We start from the raw sequence: 19,774 nt of genomic DNA, 5'->3' as shown, positions 1-19,774 counted from the left end.
TGAAGATCTGGAATCAAGAATTCTAGAAAATGATCAGCATTCCTATTCAAAACATTTCTTTGGTGCTTACAGAATGTACAAAAATGTGATCCCTTATTCTAATAGTGTCTTGTGTCTTTATTTTTAACAATATCTGCATCTGATACCTTACTTCATCTTTCACATATTTTCATTTCGTAAAAGAGAAAATTTAAGCAAAGTCTTATTTTAAAATGAAAGCTATAGTACAAAACAGAATTAGTTTTAAATAAAAACATACAATTAAAATACTTCAGATACATAAAACCTAAAAAATATTAGTGACAACTATTTTAATACAAAACAAGCAATACCACCATATATATAAAAAAATAATAATAATGTAAAATAAATAGAGCAGCTAAATTAAGTTCTCTAAGTCTATAAAAACATATGATATAGAGGACTCATCAAAGAAAGTGTTGAAAAAAACAATCCACTTCTATCATTTTAATTTTATAAAGCAATCTTTTGTATGTATAGTCATTTTGTATGTATCATTTTTCCATGTTTCAGTTTAAAGTAGCAAATAACAAATATATCCATACTCTATTTTACTATAAGAATATATCCATACGGTGTACATTTTTATTTAGCTTAATTTTAAGCATTATTACATTCTAATATAAGTTTAAAAATACTAAAAAAATTAATTTGGTTTGAATGATATAAATAATAATTTTGAACACCCTATTTTCTCCACTTGATAAATATATATAGTATAATTTATTACTATAATCAAAAAGAAACTAGATCAGGCCAGTCATATTTTAAAAACTTACCTTGATCTTAATCAAATCTGATCTCTTATTCCCTTCAGAACAGGTCTATTATAGCTTAGATCCAGGTACTTGAATGACAACTAAAAGTTCTTCCTTTGAGTCTTTTTAAAGTGTATCTAGTACCCTCTTCGATTCAGCTTGAATATCCTTTATGAAGTATTATTCACAGCAACAATTTGTAATGAAGCAAGACTCCAAAATGAACGGCATGAAATTTGAAATCAACTAAAGCTAAAACGTGCATCAAAGTTCATAACTGGTATACATACGCATAAAATTAACATGAAGGAAATTGTGCATTTTTCCGTGATGGTCAGACAATGAATATGTTTATTGATATTTTGAAGCCATTGAAGAGAGATTGTTTTTGTTGAAAGAGCTCAGGTGTGCACGGATGGAAACTGGTTTTTTGATCACCACAATGCAATGTCTCATAGTGGTCTGAAGATGGATTTATTTATTTCAGCCAAACGCACAACTACCTGCTGAACTCTATCTCAGTTTTGAATAAAAGCAGCTCCAGAAACCAGTGTCATGAAAAGCAACAATTTTTGGCGGACATGAAATTTGTAGTAGTCTTTTATTCTCTTTACATGCTTGAGATATTTTGTACCTTGAGATATTTTTACTTCCAAATACGAAGTTTCGCAATTGGGGAGAGGGAGAGATTTGTCATTTTAACTTTCTAAGAGACATTCAGGCAGGGGATACTAAGTTCATTTCAATTAAAAATAAAAAAGAAGCATTTACAATCTTGTTATAAATATTCAGACATGTGCAGAATGGGACTTTTTGGAGAGGGTTGGAGAGAGACTTAATTCAGGTGAGCATTCAAACCTTGATTGGTCTTGTTTGGTTACCTCTTAATAAGCTTGAAGCATTAATATGTAAGCATAAATCTAAATTTTCATATCACAAATCTAAAACATGAATAAAATTATTTTAATTGTGGGTCTTAACACTTATTGCCACTTTTATTTTTTACCACATGTAACATGTACAATAATACTGCAAATGATATCCCCGGGGTGTAAATTTTTACTGTTATTAAGTTTAACTTTTTTTTCAGGTGGTGTTCATTTTACGACATACTACCATTATTCACAATGACACTCAGCAACTGCTATGATAGTTTGCAGATTTCATCTCAATAAAATTTTAATTTATGCAGATAAATACATGTAAAAAAATTATAAATTAACAGTAATTATTCAGACTAATCTTTTGTTTCTTGTAATATTTTTTTGCTTAGGTTTTATAATATTTTTCACAAAGAGTAACTGAAATTTAAATAACATTTAAGCAATTGAATGCACCATAGTATACATGAGCAATCTTATAGAATTCAAATACCAACAGAAAATTTCATTAGCCATAATTCTGAAACCATATTTATATAGCAATTTGAATTTACATGACATTATAATGGTAACATCTTGAATAGATATTTGCTAGATATCAGTCCTTATACATGAAGAGCTGCCCATCCATAGCTCTTCATGTATAAGGCTAACCATAGTGGTTAGCCTTATACATGAAGGCTAACCATAGTGTAGTATTTCATGTATGAGGCTAACCATAGTGGTTAGCGTTGCTGACTGCCGTGCCGAAGGGCCCGAGTTCGAATCCCGGAGAAGGCATGAATGTTTGTAAATATATGGTATCTGTGTAGCAGATAATCTATACCGACACCATATATTTACAAACATTCATGCCTTCTGCGGCACTCTAAATATGCGGCGAGCCGAAAGTCCTCTCGTGTGGTTCGGTGGATGGGGGAGAGGGGTGGGAGACCGTCGGACTGGTCACCCCGGGGTGCTGTCCATCAAAATTGGGGACAGAAGTAAGCCAAATCCCCCTGTCACCTGTTAGGTGCTCAAGGCTGTTGCCAACGACAGGCGTAGAATAGCGCTCCTTGCCACGAGGAATTTCGTGGGCTTGGGCTGACTTCGTCAGACAAATGAGCATAAGCAACAACAACAACATACATGAAGAAGAAAGATCATGTTTGTCTAAAAATTAAACATAAATTAAGTTTTTATTTATTACAAAAAAAAGCTAAATTATGCTAATTAATGATACTTTGACAGAATTTATAAAATGCTGAAATGTATGAACCTTTCTGTTATATTTTTGTCTGCACCAAAATATAAACATGAATGATCAAGGAGATAAATCTGAATGTATTAAGCTAAATATTCATAGTGCAAGTGATATGATGAACTGCCTTCTTTTATGTTCTTCACAAAAAAAAAAAAGCAAGCCAACTAATTATGAAATCTTCAGATTTGTGGAGTTGCAGAATTAATAAGCACAAAATAGATAACATCTGAGCTCAGTTTATTTTCATCAAGCCTTGAAATGTTCTTTAACTCGTACAACACTGAGGTAATCTGTCTTTAAAAGACAATAAAGTAAAACCTGGTAATTTAAGTTTTATATATATATATATATATATATAATGAGAAATTGTGCATACATTGAAATTAAGAGAATTTTCATATTTGATCTACGATCTCCAGAACTACTGAACAGATTTTAATAAAATTTGGTGTGAACATAGGTTGACATAATACAAACAAAATAAAACATTCAACAGTAGACAATATTCAACAATAGACACACATGTTCGTGTGTAATACTCATGGGAGTCTGGAGGCCTGTAACAGCGGTTGCCGAAGACATAAATGAAATGTTCCTTAATCTTCTAATTGGATCCGGCTTATTATTTTTTGCAGACTGTTAGAGCAATTTTATAAAAGTAAGCTTGAACTTTCGATTAGGTCAAAAAGAATTTCCGGTTCTGGAGCTGCCAAAGGATCTACAAAGCGAAAGCATGTTTCGATGTCCATCAAACAAAAAGTGGAATTGCTGCAAAAAAAATGGATAGAGGCATATCCTTTGTTTCTCTGACCATTCCGAAATCTGTTTATCAATTTCACGCTGCTCTGCGGGGAAGGGAGGAACGTCGCAGCGCGCAATGAACTGAAAGTTGATCTGTGAGCACTATCCTTATCTTCAGGGCGGATGTTTTTATTTTATTCGACTTATAATTCCTTACTAAATGTAGTATTTCATCTCGATGTACTCCGTCTTTTATATGATTTAAATCAAATTCCTTGTCATTATAAATATCACGAATACGCATCAAAAAAATCAGTTCATCACGAATAGTTTTCTGGTTGCAATTTTCTAATTTCGATTATGCGTAATGTATGCTTTACACATGCGCGCGTTGAAAGAAATATTTAATAAAGTAAACAAATAAATATTAAGCTTTTCCTTTGTAAATTTTGATACCCTTTAGATCATAATTGCTCTTTATTTCATAGATTACGGTTTCGTATTTTTTAATTTTATAATTTCTGCGTGCCATCTTTCCAGATTTAAACTGATGATCTATTATCCGGAAAGTCCCGACGAGTCCGGATTAAAGACTTTTGACTGTAGTTAGATACCCTAAGTCATTATAAATTTACATGGTCACTATTTATTTTCTTTTTTATTTCTAAAAAATACATTAAAAACACTGTTTATTATATCATAATCTAAGAATATTTTACAGTTTAATAGATAGATAATTACGAATGTACTTTTGGATACTCCTCTGTTACAGCGGCCCCCAACCATATTTGGCAATTTTAGATTTGCACCAAGATCTCAGCTATACTTTTGCCAAGCTCATGAAGCACGAATGTAAAAGTAAACAACACAATATATAATAACAATAATACTCATATGTTATTTCCTAAGAATATTTCTAAGAATCCTTATTATTATTATTTTATTACATGTAATTGTTCCGGTCAACTGCAGCATTTTCACATATATTAAGCTGTTTGTTACACCATTTCAAGAACATCAACTTCTCTGCCGAAGAATATATAAATCTAATAGAAGTGAAGAACGATATACTGGAGCTGCTGAACCAATTTCCAACATGGAGCCTCTTTTTCTTTTTGCAATTTTTACTACTGCACCTCCAAATGGTTTCATCGTTAACACATTCTGTGGCTAATTAAACATTATGTTTAAGTTTCATTCTGTGGCCATTTTTGCATACTTGTTTGTCAGGTTAAAGACCTCTTTTCGAAAAAATGATATGGTATTCTCCTCATTAATTGGTAAATTAAAGATACTTAACGTCATATTCACACAGACGGTGCTAACATATGATCACACGGCGAGGCATAAGAACACATAGACAGATTTTGCCGTAGGATAGAATCTTACGCGTCGGTAGCAGACTTGTGCAATCTCAGGTGGTAAGTTATGATTGTAAATATCCAATCATTTTGCCAGCTAGACTTAGGTTGATTTATTTGATCATGTACTATTATCATCTGAAATATTTGCATCTTGGACCAGAAGCTCTATTGGGTACTGTTAGACAAAAGTTTTGGCCCATCAGCGGCAGGAATCTTGCTGGAAAAATAGTACATGAATGCGTACAGTGTTTCAAACACAGACCTGTACCAGTAAATCAGATAATGGGTGAACTGCCTGCTGAACGAGTGTCAGTTGAATCAACCTTTAACAAATGTGGACTCGATTTTTGTGGTCCGTTTCTTATAAAGGCAAAAAATCAAAGAAAAGGAGTTTTTCTAAAAATGTATGTTGCAGTATTTGTGTGCTTTGCTACAAAAGCAATTCACTTAAAAATTGTCTCAGACTTATCTTCGGAACAGGGCTTAATTTCTAAGATTAGAAGTGCCGGAGCCCTATGGAAGACCATCAGCAAAGAGGAATAAGAGTAAATAAATAAATAAAATGACTATTAAACTCATTAATAATTTTAAAATTAAATAGTTAATTATTATCAAAATAATTAATAGCTATTTAATTAATGTTTATAAATTGTTATTTAATCAATATTTATTACATATTTAATTATTTAATTGATAATTATTAGATGATTAATTATTATTTATTGAAATAATTAAAGATTGAAGTAATTAAATAAAGTGTAAAGAGATAAAGAGAACTTTAATAAGCGATTTTTAATATAATTTTATTCTCAAAATAAAACATTCGAGATAAAATTTCTATTGAAATTGTTATTCAATTACATAAAATAAGTGCCGCAGCCTTCTTATTCAGGGCTCCGGTGCGTTCCGGCTAGAATTATGATTTATTACAAAAACTAAGAAGCACCGGAGCCGAGATCCGGCGGGCTCTGGCCCAATTTAAACTCTGATCGGAGTTCTTTTATCACCCGAAAATTAAAAATACTTAAAGTACAGTTGATGAAAATTCCGGGGCGAAACAGAATGAGGGTGTGAGTGGGTGGAAACAAAAAATGACGGGAATCTTGGTGAGAGAGAACGTTCTTTTTGACCGCGGCTCTCTGCTGATATAATTATAGCCATCAAGCAGATGTCTGGCGAGTAAAATGAGTCCTGAATCTAACTCCTAAAGATGAATATAAAGTTGCTGGCTACGCTTTCCCCCATTAGTGAATACTGTGGGAAGACGATGTATATGTCGTGCTTGAGCAGTTTATCTCAGTAAACACTCTTATTGTACTCGCTGTCACTTAACTGTAAGTATCGATAACAATACACTAGATACGATGGCATTGGCAAGAAATTTACGCGTTCCTAAACAAACTCCCCCAAATTTATTGTCCTTCTTAAAGGAAAAGTTTTCCGTATGTGAGTGAGGGGACTTTACTTGAACGTCTCATGTTCTCATGAGTTCTTATTTCTAGGGAAATAGAGTATTGCAAGGTCTGCTTATTGGTAAACTAAAACGTTAGGAATTCTAAATTTTTTTCCCTCTAAATTGTAGTTCAGTTTTATAAAAAGAAGTACCGGAGCTCATCTTATTTAGGGCACCGGTGCGCTCCGGCTAGAATTGTAATTTATCTTAAAAATTGAGAAGTATCGGAGGCGGGCTCCGGCGCAAAGCACTGCTTCGGAAGCATTAATTGCTACCTAAAGAGATTTTTTGCTAGGAGAGGGAAAAGCTCGACCATATTTAGCGATAACGCTACAAATTTTCTAGGAGCTCGAAATGAATTAAGCAAGCTGTTTAAATTAGCCAAAGTACCAGAACAAGAATTATCCGACTATTTGTTGTCAGACGAGATTGAGTGGAAATTTATACCTCCTACAGCACCGCATTTTGGTGGGCTTTGGGAGGCGGGCATCAAATCGTTCAAAACGCATTTAAAAAAAAACGGTTGGGAATTCAAAATTAACTATGGAAGAATTTTTAACTTTAGTAACACAAATAGAGGGAATATTAAATTCCAGACCAATTTCTCCTCTCTCTTCAGGTACAAGGGATTTTAATGCGTTAACCCCTGGACATTTTTAATTGGCCGTTCTATAACAGCCCCTGTAGAACCAGAAATAAGTCTGACAACAGATTGTCTAGATGGGAAAGAGTCACCAAAATGACTCAAAATATTTGTAAAAGGTGGCAACGGGATTATTTATCGCAACTTCATGAGCGAACGAAATGGCAATTTGAAAAAGATAACGTTAAATCAGGAACTATGGTGCTCGTGAAGGAAGACAATTTGCCTATTTGTCACTGGATTTTAGGTCAGACTACGCCCCTTCTCCAGCTTTCCGATCACTCTTCCACTCGTGAAGTCATCCAGATGATTTCTTCTAGCCATATTTCACTTGTACTTGCAGCGAATGTCTTTAATTGCATCTCCGTCCTTCCTATTATGGTAGTCTCGAGTGGAGCGCGCCGACCCAACACCTCCTTATAGAAGGAAGCCGGGACACTGGATTGTGACGTCACGCGTAGTCGTCTATGTCGGAACCCCGAGAGAGCAACGAAACAAAACAGGCTGCGCGCTAGTGCCGTACTTAACGTTGATTTCACTATTTGATATAGATACTTGGGTGGGATTTTATTCAGAGATTCAATTATATATAATGAATAATTTAATTACTTCAAAATTTAACACAATAAAATTTGACATAAATTTAAGAATTTTTTGTTTCTTATTTCTTGACTTTAATGAATTATACTTCCTTGTAGGTTTCACAGCAGCATTTAAAAAGTTAAAAATCAGCCATACTAACTCAAAAAAGGAATTTCTGACTTTTCCCTCATAATTTAATATTGCTTTATATTTTTCTAATATTTATGAAAAAAACCCAAATTATCTGCATACAAACTATTACTTATCATTTCATTTTTCTTCCAATCAGTAATTTGTCTTTAAAAGAAAATAGTATAAAAATGCACTAAATTTTGTCTATAATATGCTATGTGTCTTGCAAGTTTCAAATAAATTAGTATATCAGAGGTTTGCTTAGCAAATAATTCAATGTGCAATTTAAAATTATTGCTTAAATCTGTAGAACCAATAATATTAGTTGTATATGTACTTAACTGTATTGTGTTAGTTATATAGCTGAACTTGAAAATAAAGATTCACAAGTGAAAAATAAAAAAATTTTATTTACAATTTTATGCAAGCAGTCAGCATAACAACACAACACCTAAGTTATAACATACAAATAAGTTAAAACCAGCTGATCTCTTTTTATCAATAAATTATTCAAACTTTCTTGTAAAAATTGAAGCAGAAATCTCATTAAGCATATTGCCATACTAAGAAATCTCATCAATTCTTATTTATTAACAGGTGTGAAAATTTCAAAACTGCTTCTATATTAATTGGGTCTCATCAGAAACAATAAGATGAGACTATGTGACCTTAATATTTAAATTTTGATACTGCAAGTTCAAGTTTCTATTCGTTAAATTTCAACCCATTTTGTCTGGCAATTACAAACACCGTTATTAACTTTTTACAACAGCCAATTAATAGTTTCAAAATGTATTACGATACTGCCATAATATGGATAAATATCGGGCAAACACTTGAGAAGACCGTCCATTACCATTTAAAACACTTCAGGTGCCCAAATGATATTAAATTTTATACGATGGCTATTATTATTTATGAAGCATATAAAGATACATTCAACAGCAAATGGATGTCAGCATCACCAGTATATGTAAAAACATTTATTGATGTTGTGTAAAGGAAGTGATTATCAGTTAATGTTTCAAATATAGAAAATAATAAAAATGTTTTACCTATGCACCAGTATCCAATTTGAAAGTATCTGGTCACTACATGCAACACAATTTTGTTGTAATTTTTCCAAGCTAAAATCGTGATCTTCTAAGTTACTCGCTATCAGGCTTGTTTAATTTAAGCAAAGAATATATCAAAATGATTTGTCCAGAAAGCCACCAGTCTTAATTATGGGACACCGGTAATTTCAAAATGCACATGAAAATCACAGGTTTGTGAAATGAGTGCTCCTAATCAGAGACACCCTTTATTCAGCCAATTCCCAGAATAATAGTAGGAGTTATTACAAACCTGTTATTTTGTCGCCATGCTGAAACACATAACTGTTATCTTGATAAAGTAATTTATCATATGGTAATATGAAAATTATACTCAAATGATATAAGTAATGGCCACTTAAAGACACAACATAGACCCTTTCTTACACAACAACAAATTAAAGACAAGGAAATGAATTTTTCAATATTTTTAAGTGTAAAACAGTCAGTACATGCCCATATAAAAAATATAAATTATAATGACCCATTCTCAGTATAAAAGCAGCAGTTACCATAAACTTGTCATCTTGTAAGCATGCTGAAACACAACTTTTATCATGAGAAAGCATTTTACAGTATGTTAACACCAAATGATAACCACTTACTAAACATTAAGTGGTAGCCATTTAAATACAACCCATTAAATACCATTTTATGCAGCAAACACTCAATAGCACGAAAATGAATTTTTCAATATTATCATCTTTCAAGTGCTCTGAATATAAAACAGTCAGTGCATGTCCATATGAACAAAATTATAATGACCCATTCCCAGTATAATAGCAGGAGCTATTATAAACATACAATTTTCTAATCATGCTGGAAACATATAACTGTTACCTCGATAAAACATTTTACCATATGTTAACACAAAAATTATATCAAAATGATAAGAGTAGTGGCCACTTAAAACATAACCCACACACATTTTTATGCGATGACAAATTAAAGGCAAGGAAATTCCTTCTTCAATATTTCAAGTCATAGAGTGGATATATATATAAATATATTTATATACGTTTGGTGTGGTTGATTGCAACCAAAATACGAGGTGCACATATACATGTTATAGCAGTCCTATATACAAAATTTCAACGTTCTGAGGCTACTCGTTTTTGAGTTATGTGAGATATGTACGTACGCACGAACGTACGTACATACGTTCGTACAGAAGCCACGAAAAATTCTCTTCAGAATTAATTTTAGTTTCAGTTTTTTTAAGCAGTTTTATAATTTTTTTGAAGGAAAAGAGTATTTTATTCTGTCCTTATGTACAGATATGGTGCAAAAACATCGTTAAATTGCATTCGATAGCGGTCAAAATGGATATTTTCGGTGAAATATGCTGCCTGAAACTTTTCGCGTTTACAATACTTCCTTTTTACTTCGTACAAGGAAGTAAAAAGGACATGCCTTCTTCAATATTTCAAGTCATCTAAATATAAAACAGTCAGTATATGTTCATATCAACAAAATTATAATGACCCATTACCAGTATAACAGTGGCAGTTATTATATACATATCATTCGGTAAGCATGCTGAAACATCACTTTTATCAGGAGAAAGCATTTTACCATATGTCAACACCAAACTTATACCCAAATGATAAAAGTAGTGGCCGCACTAAAACACAAACCGAGATACTTTTTTACGCGATGACAAATTAAAAAAAGGACATGCCTTCTTCAATATTTCAAGTCATCTAAATATAAAACAGTCAGTATATGTTCATATCAACAAAATTATAATGACCCATTACCAGTATAACAGTGGCAGTTATTATATACATATCATTCGGTAAGCATGCTGAAACATAACTTTTATCAGGAGAAAGCATTTTACCATATGTCAACACCAAACTTATACCCAAATGATAAAAGTAGTGGCTGCGCTAAAACACAAACCGAGACACCTTTTTACGCAATGACAATTTAAAGGCAAGGAAATGCCTTCTTCAATATTTCAAGTCATCTGAATGTTAAACAGTCAGTATCTGTCCATATCAACAAAAGTATAATGACCCATTACCAGTATAACAGTGGCAGTTATTATATACATATCATTTTGTACCCATGCTGAAACATATCATTTTTATCAGGAGAAAGCATTTTACCATATGTTAACACCAAACTTATATCCAAATGATAAAAGTAGTGGCCGCACTAAAACACAAACCGAGACACTTTTTTACGCGATGAGAAATTAAAAAAAGGACATGCCTTCTTCAATATTTCAAGTCATCTGAATGTAAAACAGTCAATATCTGTCCATATCAACAAAAGTATAATGACCCGTTACCAGTATAACAGTGGCAGTTATTATATACATAACATTTTGTAAGCATTTTGAAACATATAACTGTTACTTTGATAAAGTATTTTATCATGTTAACACCAAAATTATACCCAAATGATAAAAATAGTGGCCACATAAAAACATAACGCAGACACTTTTTTACACAACAAATTAAGGGCAAGGAAATGAATTTTTCAATATTTCAAGTCAATTATAATGATAAAGAATCTTACCATATGTTAACACTAATTTGACATCCACATTAATAATAAGGACCACTTAAAATACAACCCAGACACTTATTTACATAGATGCATAGAAATGAATTTTTCATTACTATTACTTTTCAAGTGATCTCAAGGTTAAACAGACAGCATACATGAGTAGAAAAAAAATAATAAGGAATTCACAATAATGTGTAATAGTAACTGTTAGATGCGAAAATATTTTTTCAACAGAAATAAATCTGAACTAACATCACTAGGCTTTGCTCAATTAATTTTTTGTGTCTTGTTACATGCATTAAAGTTACTAAACTTACTAGTCTATGAAATACAGCATCATTTGAATTAAAACCTACATTTTTTAAATGTTTAATTGCTAAACACCCATTATATTTTTATTTATGCTTTAAAGTTTTCAATTTGCGCTCTTTTGCAATGCTTTTCTGGTTTAGTGTATCATTCTTTAATTTGCAATAATTATTTAAAAATGTGTTCGTTGATGACCAAAGAATCTGCTTTAACACTTTCTGTGACTCATGAGCTCTAGGGCAATCATCTAGATTTAAAAAAATGTCATTTTCTATCAGTATGTCTAGAGTTAAGTTACATGCTATATCCCTCTGATTTGCAGAAAATAAAAATTCATTCTCAAATTCTTCAGATACAAGTTTTTGAATAACAACATAATTATATATTACTGAATTTAGTACATCAGGATGAGGATATAGAAGTCCTCTATCAAATCTTTTTATCCAAGACTGTCCTTCATTTTCTACAATTAATTCTTTATCAATAGTTAGATTGCCTTTACAAATATCACAGCTTAATAGTTTCACAACTTTATAACTACAGTAACCAGCTATATACATTAAAATTGGTATGTCATTTTGAACATTTTGTATATCTTCATTTGTAATAGTTATTCTTCCTGAGAAAGTGCATCCAATATTTTCTTGCTCCAGAGATTCAATACACAGGTTTTTACAATTTAGATAAATAGGAATTCCTCCATACTTTGATGATTTAATAACAGTTGGCAGAAGACTTTGTAATCTTAATTTTGCTTCAGTTTCATATACTTGCCTTATAGAAATATTATGTTGTGAACCAGCCAGCTGTCTATATTTTCCGAATCTATTCTCTAGGAGATCTGTCTGAACTTTTCCTGGTAAAAAGTAAGTAAATTTTAGCTCCTCAATGCAATACCTTGCCATTTCGAGCAACGAATAGCTAGTATGTGTTAATGCAAAATGTGTTTCCTTAGTTAGTCCACCACTAGAACAGCCTAAAAGTTTCCACTGATCTAACCACTCAAGTAACTTATTTAAATAAATATATCTAACATCATCATTTTGCACAGTTAACGGCTTTTGATACTCATTCATCTTATGGTGTCCTTTAAAGATACTTTTGACATTGACTATTGACCACCATGTAGATATAATTTTAATAAATTCAGCTGTTGTTTCGTAATTTAAAATACTATTTTCTTTACCAATAACCATTATTGCCTCTGCAAGACGACTGTCAAATATTTGTAATGCTAGCTTGACATTTTGTCTTTCCAAATTGGTTGGATACAGAGCTTTCAGAGTCAAACCATAACTATATTTTACAATTCTGCCTGCCTCTAATGAATGGAGACTTTTTATGCATGCAAATGCCGCTGTTTCGACCTTGGAAAAATTTTCAAAATTTGCATAAAATAAACATTGCCCAGAAGTTTTTTGATTTATCCAGTTGTTCCTGACACACTTCAAGATGTGCACTGAGTCAATAACAAAAAATAGTGGCCGAGATAAGTCTGCAGGGTTTTTATACACAATACTAATTTTTGGAGGCATACAAAATAATGACATGGCTTTTTTATTTATTGAATTATTGTCAGAGACAACTGCCACAATTCTATAACCTATATTTTCTAAACCAATTATAATTTTCTTAAGATATTGATACAGATCCTCAGCATTTAATGATTTAACTGGTAATATATGTGCCACATCCTTGAAAGGTGATAATAAGCTACGTATCATAAAAACATAAGCACTTGTAGCAGCTTTTTCACAGTTGTAGGCCATGCCACACAAATTTCCTCCTTTAAAATCGAAACATGAATTTAAATGCACTTCATCCATCATAATAATTACAGTTTTATCATTTTCTTCTAAATCCTTGCATCTTTGTTTAACATATCCTAAAAAGTCATCATTAAATTGCTCAGTAATAGGATTAAGAGAAAACATTGAACAAATTCTACGAATAGTACGTGGATGGGGAATAGAAATGTAACCTGAATGTCGTAAAAACTTGTATGCATGCGGTGAGATCGAGTTTAACAAACTGCAAAAAATAAGTAAATCTGGAGTATATCGATACTTCTCTTTCTTTACATTTAGTTTATTTACTTGCTCTGAAAGGAAGTTCAGTTCAGTTTCTTTTTCAGGTAACACTCTTTTCAATTCTGAAAGCATATCATCCACAATTTGTATAGAATTCTTAATATATTCTTCATTTTGTAAGTTATGAGACAGACTTTCAACTTCCTTTAGTACTTCTAGAAACATATTTACATTACTAATTTTTAGAGGGAAAACAAATTTACCAATAGATTTTATAGCGATGTTTTTAATATAAACACATACTGTTAAATCCTCATTTATTACTACCGATTTCTGAATTTCTGGAGCTGGGTCACTTAAAATATCAAGTAACATAGTTGAATTTTCAGTATGTACAGTTGTCCAAAATGTTTCTAAAATCTGATGTTCTAGGCAATTATTGAATTCAATTAAACTTTCAAATGATCGTTCATTATCATACCGTTCTTTCATTTTCAAACTTTCTTCTATCGCTTTCTCCAGGTATTTCTCTTCTAAACGAGCTTTCTTCTTTTCTGGTGACATTCTCGATACAGAATTTGATGACATGTAGGATGGGCCATCAGGGAACTGAGAAGGTATGCATCCTTTTTTCAAACGTGGCCTAGAAATTGGGGCTTTAATTAACTTCGCTGATTTCTCATCATACATTTCGATTTCTCGTATTATTTCATCTGATCGAAAATGTAATTCACATACCTATAAAAGAAAATATTCAAAAATCAACTTGTTGCGAGTACAAAAGTTAGATGCATGTTAATTTAGTAACAGAAGTCAATAAGCCCTATGATTTAAATAAATAATTTGATACATAAATACGAATTAAAAAACCAGTAATATCATTTCAATTACGTGTATAATTTAAGTAATTTGTAAAATCAGGAATGCTCATCATAATGATTACAGCTTTATTTACATTTAAAGAAAATTATATATTTGAGATAATTGTTTACAACAAACACTGGTTACCAAATACAAATAATTACCTTGAATACATCATACCAAACTTTCATATATCATTACAAAAATTTTAAAATGAAACCTATTATGATTACTTAGTAGTTCCTTGTCATATAAATTATGATAAATTTGGAATAACTTCAGAATCTGCCTGCACAGTATACTAGAAAGCATTTACAAATTATTGGCATTTATGTAACTACTAAATTTAGAATTATTCCTGTTATATGGAACTTTATTTCATTCATAAAACTTTGAAGGAAAATATTTTTTTGAAATGATTAAAACAGGCAAGATTAAAATCTTTCAAACATAAAACTTCTTACCCACAGATCAAAATCTAATATCGTAAGCATAAACATCACATACCTATCAATAAAAGTAATAAAAAAATGTAAAGATACAAAACATAAAAAATGCAGTAAAATTGAACTTACTCTATGTTTAGTAGGTTGAAAGCCATCTTTTCTTCGTAGACTCCTTATCCATTTCATCCGGAGTTCAGTCTCATTTGGAAACTTGAATACAGCCACTTTTGGTCCGTTTTTATAATTACCACGACATGTGGCTACAGCACATTTATGAGGCATCGTATGAAATTATAAAAGCACGAGACAATATATAAAAAAAGCACGAGACAATATAAAAACTCTGTCGCTAACGCAAATAACCGCTCCACGTTCGTCGCTCTTGGCTCAACTACGGGGCTTTGATTTTGTTTGAAGGAGCGAGGTGAGTCAGAGACGACTACCTGTGACGTCAGAGCTTCCCCTCGCTTCAGTGTCCCGGCTTCCTTCTATAAGGAGGTGTTGGCCGACCGCACGCGTTTTGCGTACGATCACGTAGCCTGTGACGTTTTTTTTCCCCTGATATTTGCATATGCATGACCTTTCTACTGAACTGTGTGTTCATTGTACTGATAGCAAGAACCCTTTTTCTGCAACTGCATGGTTATCTGATTAAAATTTGCATTGTTGCTTAAGTTTTGCACACCAGTCAAAATGTACATCAAAGCCGAGAGATGGTGGACGGTACCACGGGAGGTATAGACGTGGCTGTAGTGCGTTGAATAGTTGATAATCATACCCGTTGGGGCAGTTCGGGCCTGGCGAACAATCATCGTATCTTGCATCGCATTTGTGCTCCTTGGCCTCCCAGAGCCTTCATTTCGTTAGCAACATCTTTGCACGGCAGTGTCTGTACGCTGCAGGTGGCGGCCTGTTGTTCGGTATGACCATCCAGCTTCACTCAACCCTACAATGCGACCACATTCGAAGTCGTTTAGTTGTCTGTAAGGTTTTCAATATTGTCGTAATGGTATCTTTAGTTGCTTCTTTACGTAATTACAATAGCAGCAACAAAAAAATAAGATAATTTTCCGCCTCTGTTACTGGTTTTATACTTTGCGAATTGCGCACCATGATCCCAATTCCCGTTCATTTGCCTTGAAACTTTGATCATTTGCATGTTCGATCAAGATGTTTTTGCATACCAAATTTCGTCACGATTGCAAAAGTCCTTCTTGGTGCTCCAATTTTTTTTGCAAAAGAGTGCATATGGAATGATACAAGGTCAGGGCCAGAACAATAGTCAGCGTGGGAGAATTTTTAGAAGTTAGAGAAGCATTACTCAACAAAATTTACGGATAGCAAAACTTTTAGAATTTAGGACAGACACAGGGCAGCACGATTTAGGACAGACACAAGGCAGCACGATTTAGGACCCATATAGATTGCACCAGGTGGCAAACTGCCTAGTGCACGGTGCAGTGCGACATAAGATGAACCTTTTAAATTGTCAATTCTAAATATCTTTACTAATAGAAAAAATTCTTTTTTTACAGATGCCTATCTATGTGATAAGATTAGAACTATTTTTGCAATTCTCCATGCTTTGTGGAAAGATGAGAAAATAAAGGGAAGATAAACATGCTATGAGAAAAACTTAAAGAATCAAAAGCAGAAAATTCAAATAACTTTGTTTTCACTGTTCCCTCAAACATTTTCTACAAAATAAAAAATTCATCACAAACTTCCTATAAAGCACGTTCATTGTGTTCATTGTGTACCAGAAAAACATCTTTCATTTCGTCACTTCCCCCCCCCCTTCAGTCCAAAGGGGCAATTTTCCCTGAAGGACCATTGTATTGTTTTCGTTTTGCAATTTTGCACTGAAACCTTTAAAAGGCTGTATCACTTTTCAAAATCGTTGCCACCACATATTATCGACCTGTATTATATCTGAAGAAATTAAATAATGAAGAATCTGCATAAATGTATATATGTTTCTCACATTTTTATAAAACAATGGTACCTAGAGCCATCAAAATTTGACTAATGTAATCTTTAATAGAATATGGGCATGTGGAAGCCCTAATTTGAATTTGAAATTTGTTTTATTATTGATTTCATATTTTGTAACACTTCAACGAATTTTTGATTGACAAACTAAACGATTTCAAAGCGAGAAATGGCAACATTGTACAGAAAAAAACATTTTTATCTCCAGTGGGTGAGACTGTATAACAGAAATTCTAAAGATATGCTCAATTTAAAATTATTTTGTGATATTGCTCTTGAACTGAATTTATGGTTTAAGCGTGAAGAACATATTCGATATTCGTGAAGAACATATTCGAAACTGATACATATTTAATAAATAAAGATAACACAAAATGTTTAAAAAACACCCCTTTTAGATGTAATTTAAAATCTGAAACCTTTTCTTCTCTCTCTCTTTTTTTTTTTTTTTTTTCCCTCCCCGTGTGTCTATAAATCTTGCTTCCAAATCCTTCTAAACCTTCAGGGGTGCAAGGTATAAAAATTATCCCTCTCAACACTTAAGAGCAAAAAGCTTTTTGAATAAAAATTCAGGTAAGAAAAGTATAAAGTGAATTTTTAAGAGAAAACTGATACATATTTTAATATCCTGAAACAACTACATGGAGGGGGAGGGGAACTTTAATGAAAAAATCGAAAAGAAGAAAAATGAAATTAATTTAAAAATAAGTAAAGTAGCTTTTGCTAAACAGTGCCTTGAAAATTATGTTGCATATTTTCCGAAGTAAAATTTATCTTATTTAATTTTCAGAATCAAAATATTTCCACATCAACAAAACAGAAAGTAAGGCCATTTTAAAATATGGCATGGGAAGACAAACATGTTTTATTTTAATGTTATTCTTAATTACATTTTTAATATATTACCATTATTAATGGTATTTATCAATTTTACTACATTTGTAAAAAAATCGTCTAAAAATTCGTAAAAATCCAGATAAAAAATTTTGTATATAAAATTATTCTGAAATCACTAAAATGCTAATAAATCACCAAATTTAGTACCACATAGTAAAAGAAATAATATCTCGAAAGGGGAAAAGATATTTTGATGTAATATTTGATGAACTTTTCATTCTCAAAAAAGTAATAGTTTTGAAATGTTAAATGCTTCAGACGAGGCAGTGCCTTGTTCCCTATTAAGAAGTAGGAAAGAATTCAAATAACACATCAAACACATGTTTGTCAATAAATCGAAAAATATGCTTCCAAAATGTTAATTAGTATTCAAAATGGCAGTTGTAAAAAAGAGTTAGAAATGTCAGATTAATAAAATTAAGGACCTTTCGCTGATTTAGTCCGAAATTAAAAAATATTAAGGGTCAAAAATAGTTTCCAAAAAAAAAACCTAAGGACTTTTAAGTACTTTTAAAGATCATACGAACCCTGAATTCACATAATATTTAGGTCAATTTATAAAGTTTTATTCTTTAATGCCTTGCATTCTTTTTATATATTTAAAACACTCTCAAACAAAGTTTTATATAGTAAACAATGACTATAATGTAAACTATGACTGTAATTTAAAGCATATTAGTATGGAAAAGATTAAAATACAGCAAATACAGATGATTAACACATGTATTCATTTCATAAACTCTTTATTGAAAAGAACAAATTACATGTATACAACTTTGCAAGGTTAATCACTTTAATGAATAATTAAGAAACATACATATAAAAATAGTTTCCAAAAGTTATTAAATTTAATGTTCAGATCCTATTTTAATCATATTTAAAACAGTTAAAAAGCACCATGTTATTTCTGAAAAATTCAGTTAACCAAAAGTATACCTAGATGCCAGAAAATTATAAAATGTTTTTATGCATGGATTTACATAAAATATGTCAGTAATGGTACAGAGAAATTATAGTATTGAACTATGTGAGCGATCACAGTGTTATTTAAAATGGCTTGATGTGAATGTTATTGATCAACTTAAAATGGGTATAATATAATTAAATAATTCTTTACAGCTTTCTATTTTCAATACTAATTCTACTATAGCATAGTTCTTCCCTCTCCTCAACCCATTCAGAATTTAATAAGATAATATTATGTCCATAAAAAATTTTGAACATTCATATACATTTTAAATGCCTTTGCTTCAGATTTCAAATGAAATCACAGTCATTATAATTATAATCACATCAGATAAAAAGAAAGTATCTAAAAAATAAAACCAAAGCTATTTTTACAAATTTATATTTGAATGATACACAATAAAATCTATGGAACAAAATCTTAAAGTAGTCCAGAAAAATCCTGATGCATAGTAATTCAAATTAATATATTAAATTAATACATATATTTTATACAGTACAAAATTTAATACAATTACAGCTCAAAATAGCCTCATTAACGTTATATAGTACAAAATTTAATACAATCACTGTTCAAAATAGCCTGGAATAAAAATTCAAAAATGAAATAAATAAAAACCGAAATTTTCTTAAAGAACAATTCTATAATTATTTATAGACAAGAAAATTATCTGTTCCAGTGTAAGCAGCTGCAAACTCTCTTCCATCAGGAGAAGGATCTGTAAATGCCAATTCTCGTATGCCAACAACATACCCATATACAAAATGACACCTGGAGTTGAGAAGAAAAGCCATTACATACAATTATTTTGATATATGAAATCACGTTATGCTAAATATT

At 31.6% G+C, this 19,774-nt stretch overlaps 1 protein-coding gene across 1 annotated transcript in view; it reads right to left on the bottom strand.

Moving 5' to 3' along the window:
- Positions 1-18,691: 18,691 nt before the first annotated feature.
- The window catches only part of eco (Establishment of cohesion), a 50,021-nt gene continuing 48,938 nt past the window's right edge, over positions 18,692-19,774 (bottom strand). The window contains exon 7 of the mRNA XM_035371077.2: positions 18,692-19,705. Coding sequence (XP_035226968.1) covers positions 19,582-19,705 — 124 coding nt within the window. The 3' untranslated portion in view covers positions 18,692-19,581. The remainder of the gene's footprint in view (positions 19,706-19,774) is intronic.

This window comes from Stegodyphus dumicola, chromosome 3 (assembly GCF_044657685.1).
Source record: "Stegodyphus dumicola isolate Sdum_Otavi_A_Nest chromosome 3, ASM4465768v1".
NCBI classification, from domain to species: Eukaryota; Metazoa; Arthropoda; class Arachnida; order Araneae; family Eresidae; genus Stegodyphus; species Stegodyphus dumicola.
Note: the sequence above shows the minus strand (reverse complement) of the source record. Positions and strands in the feature narration are given on the sequence as shown.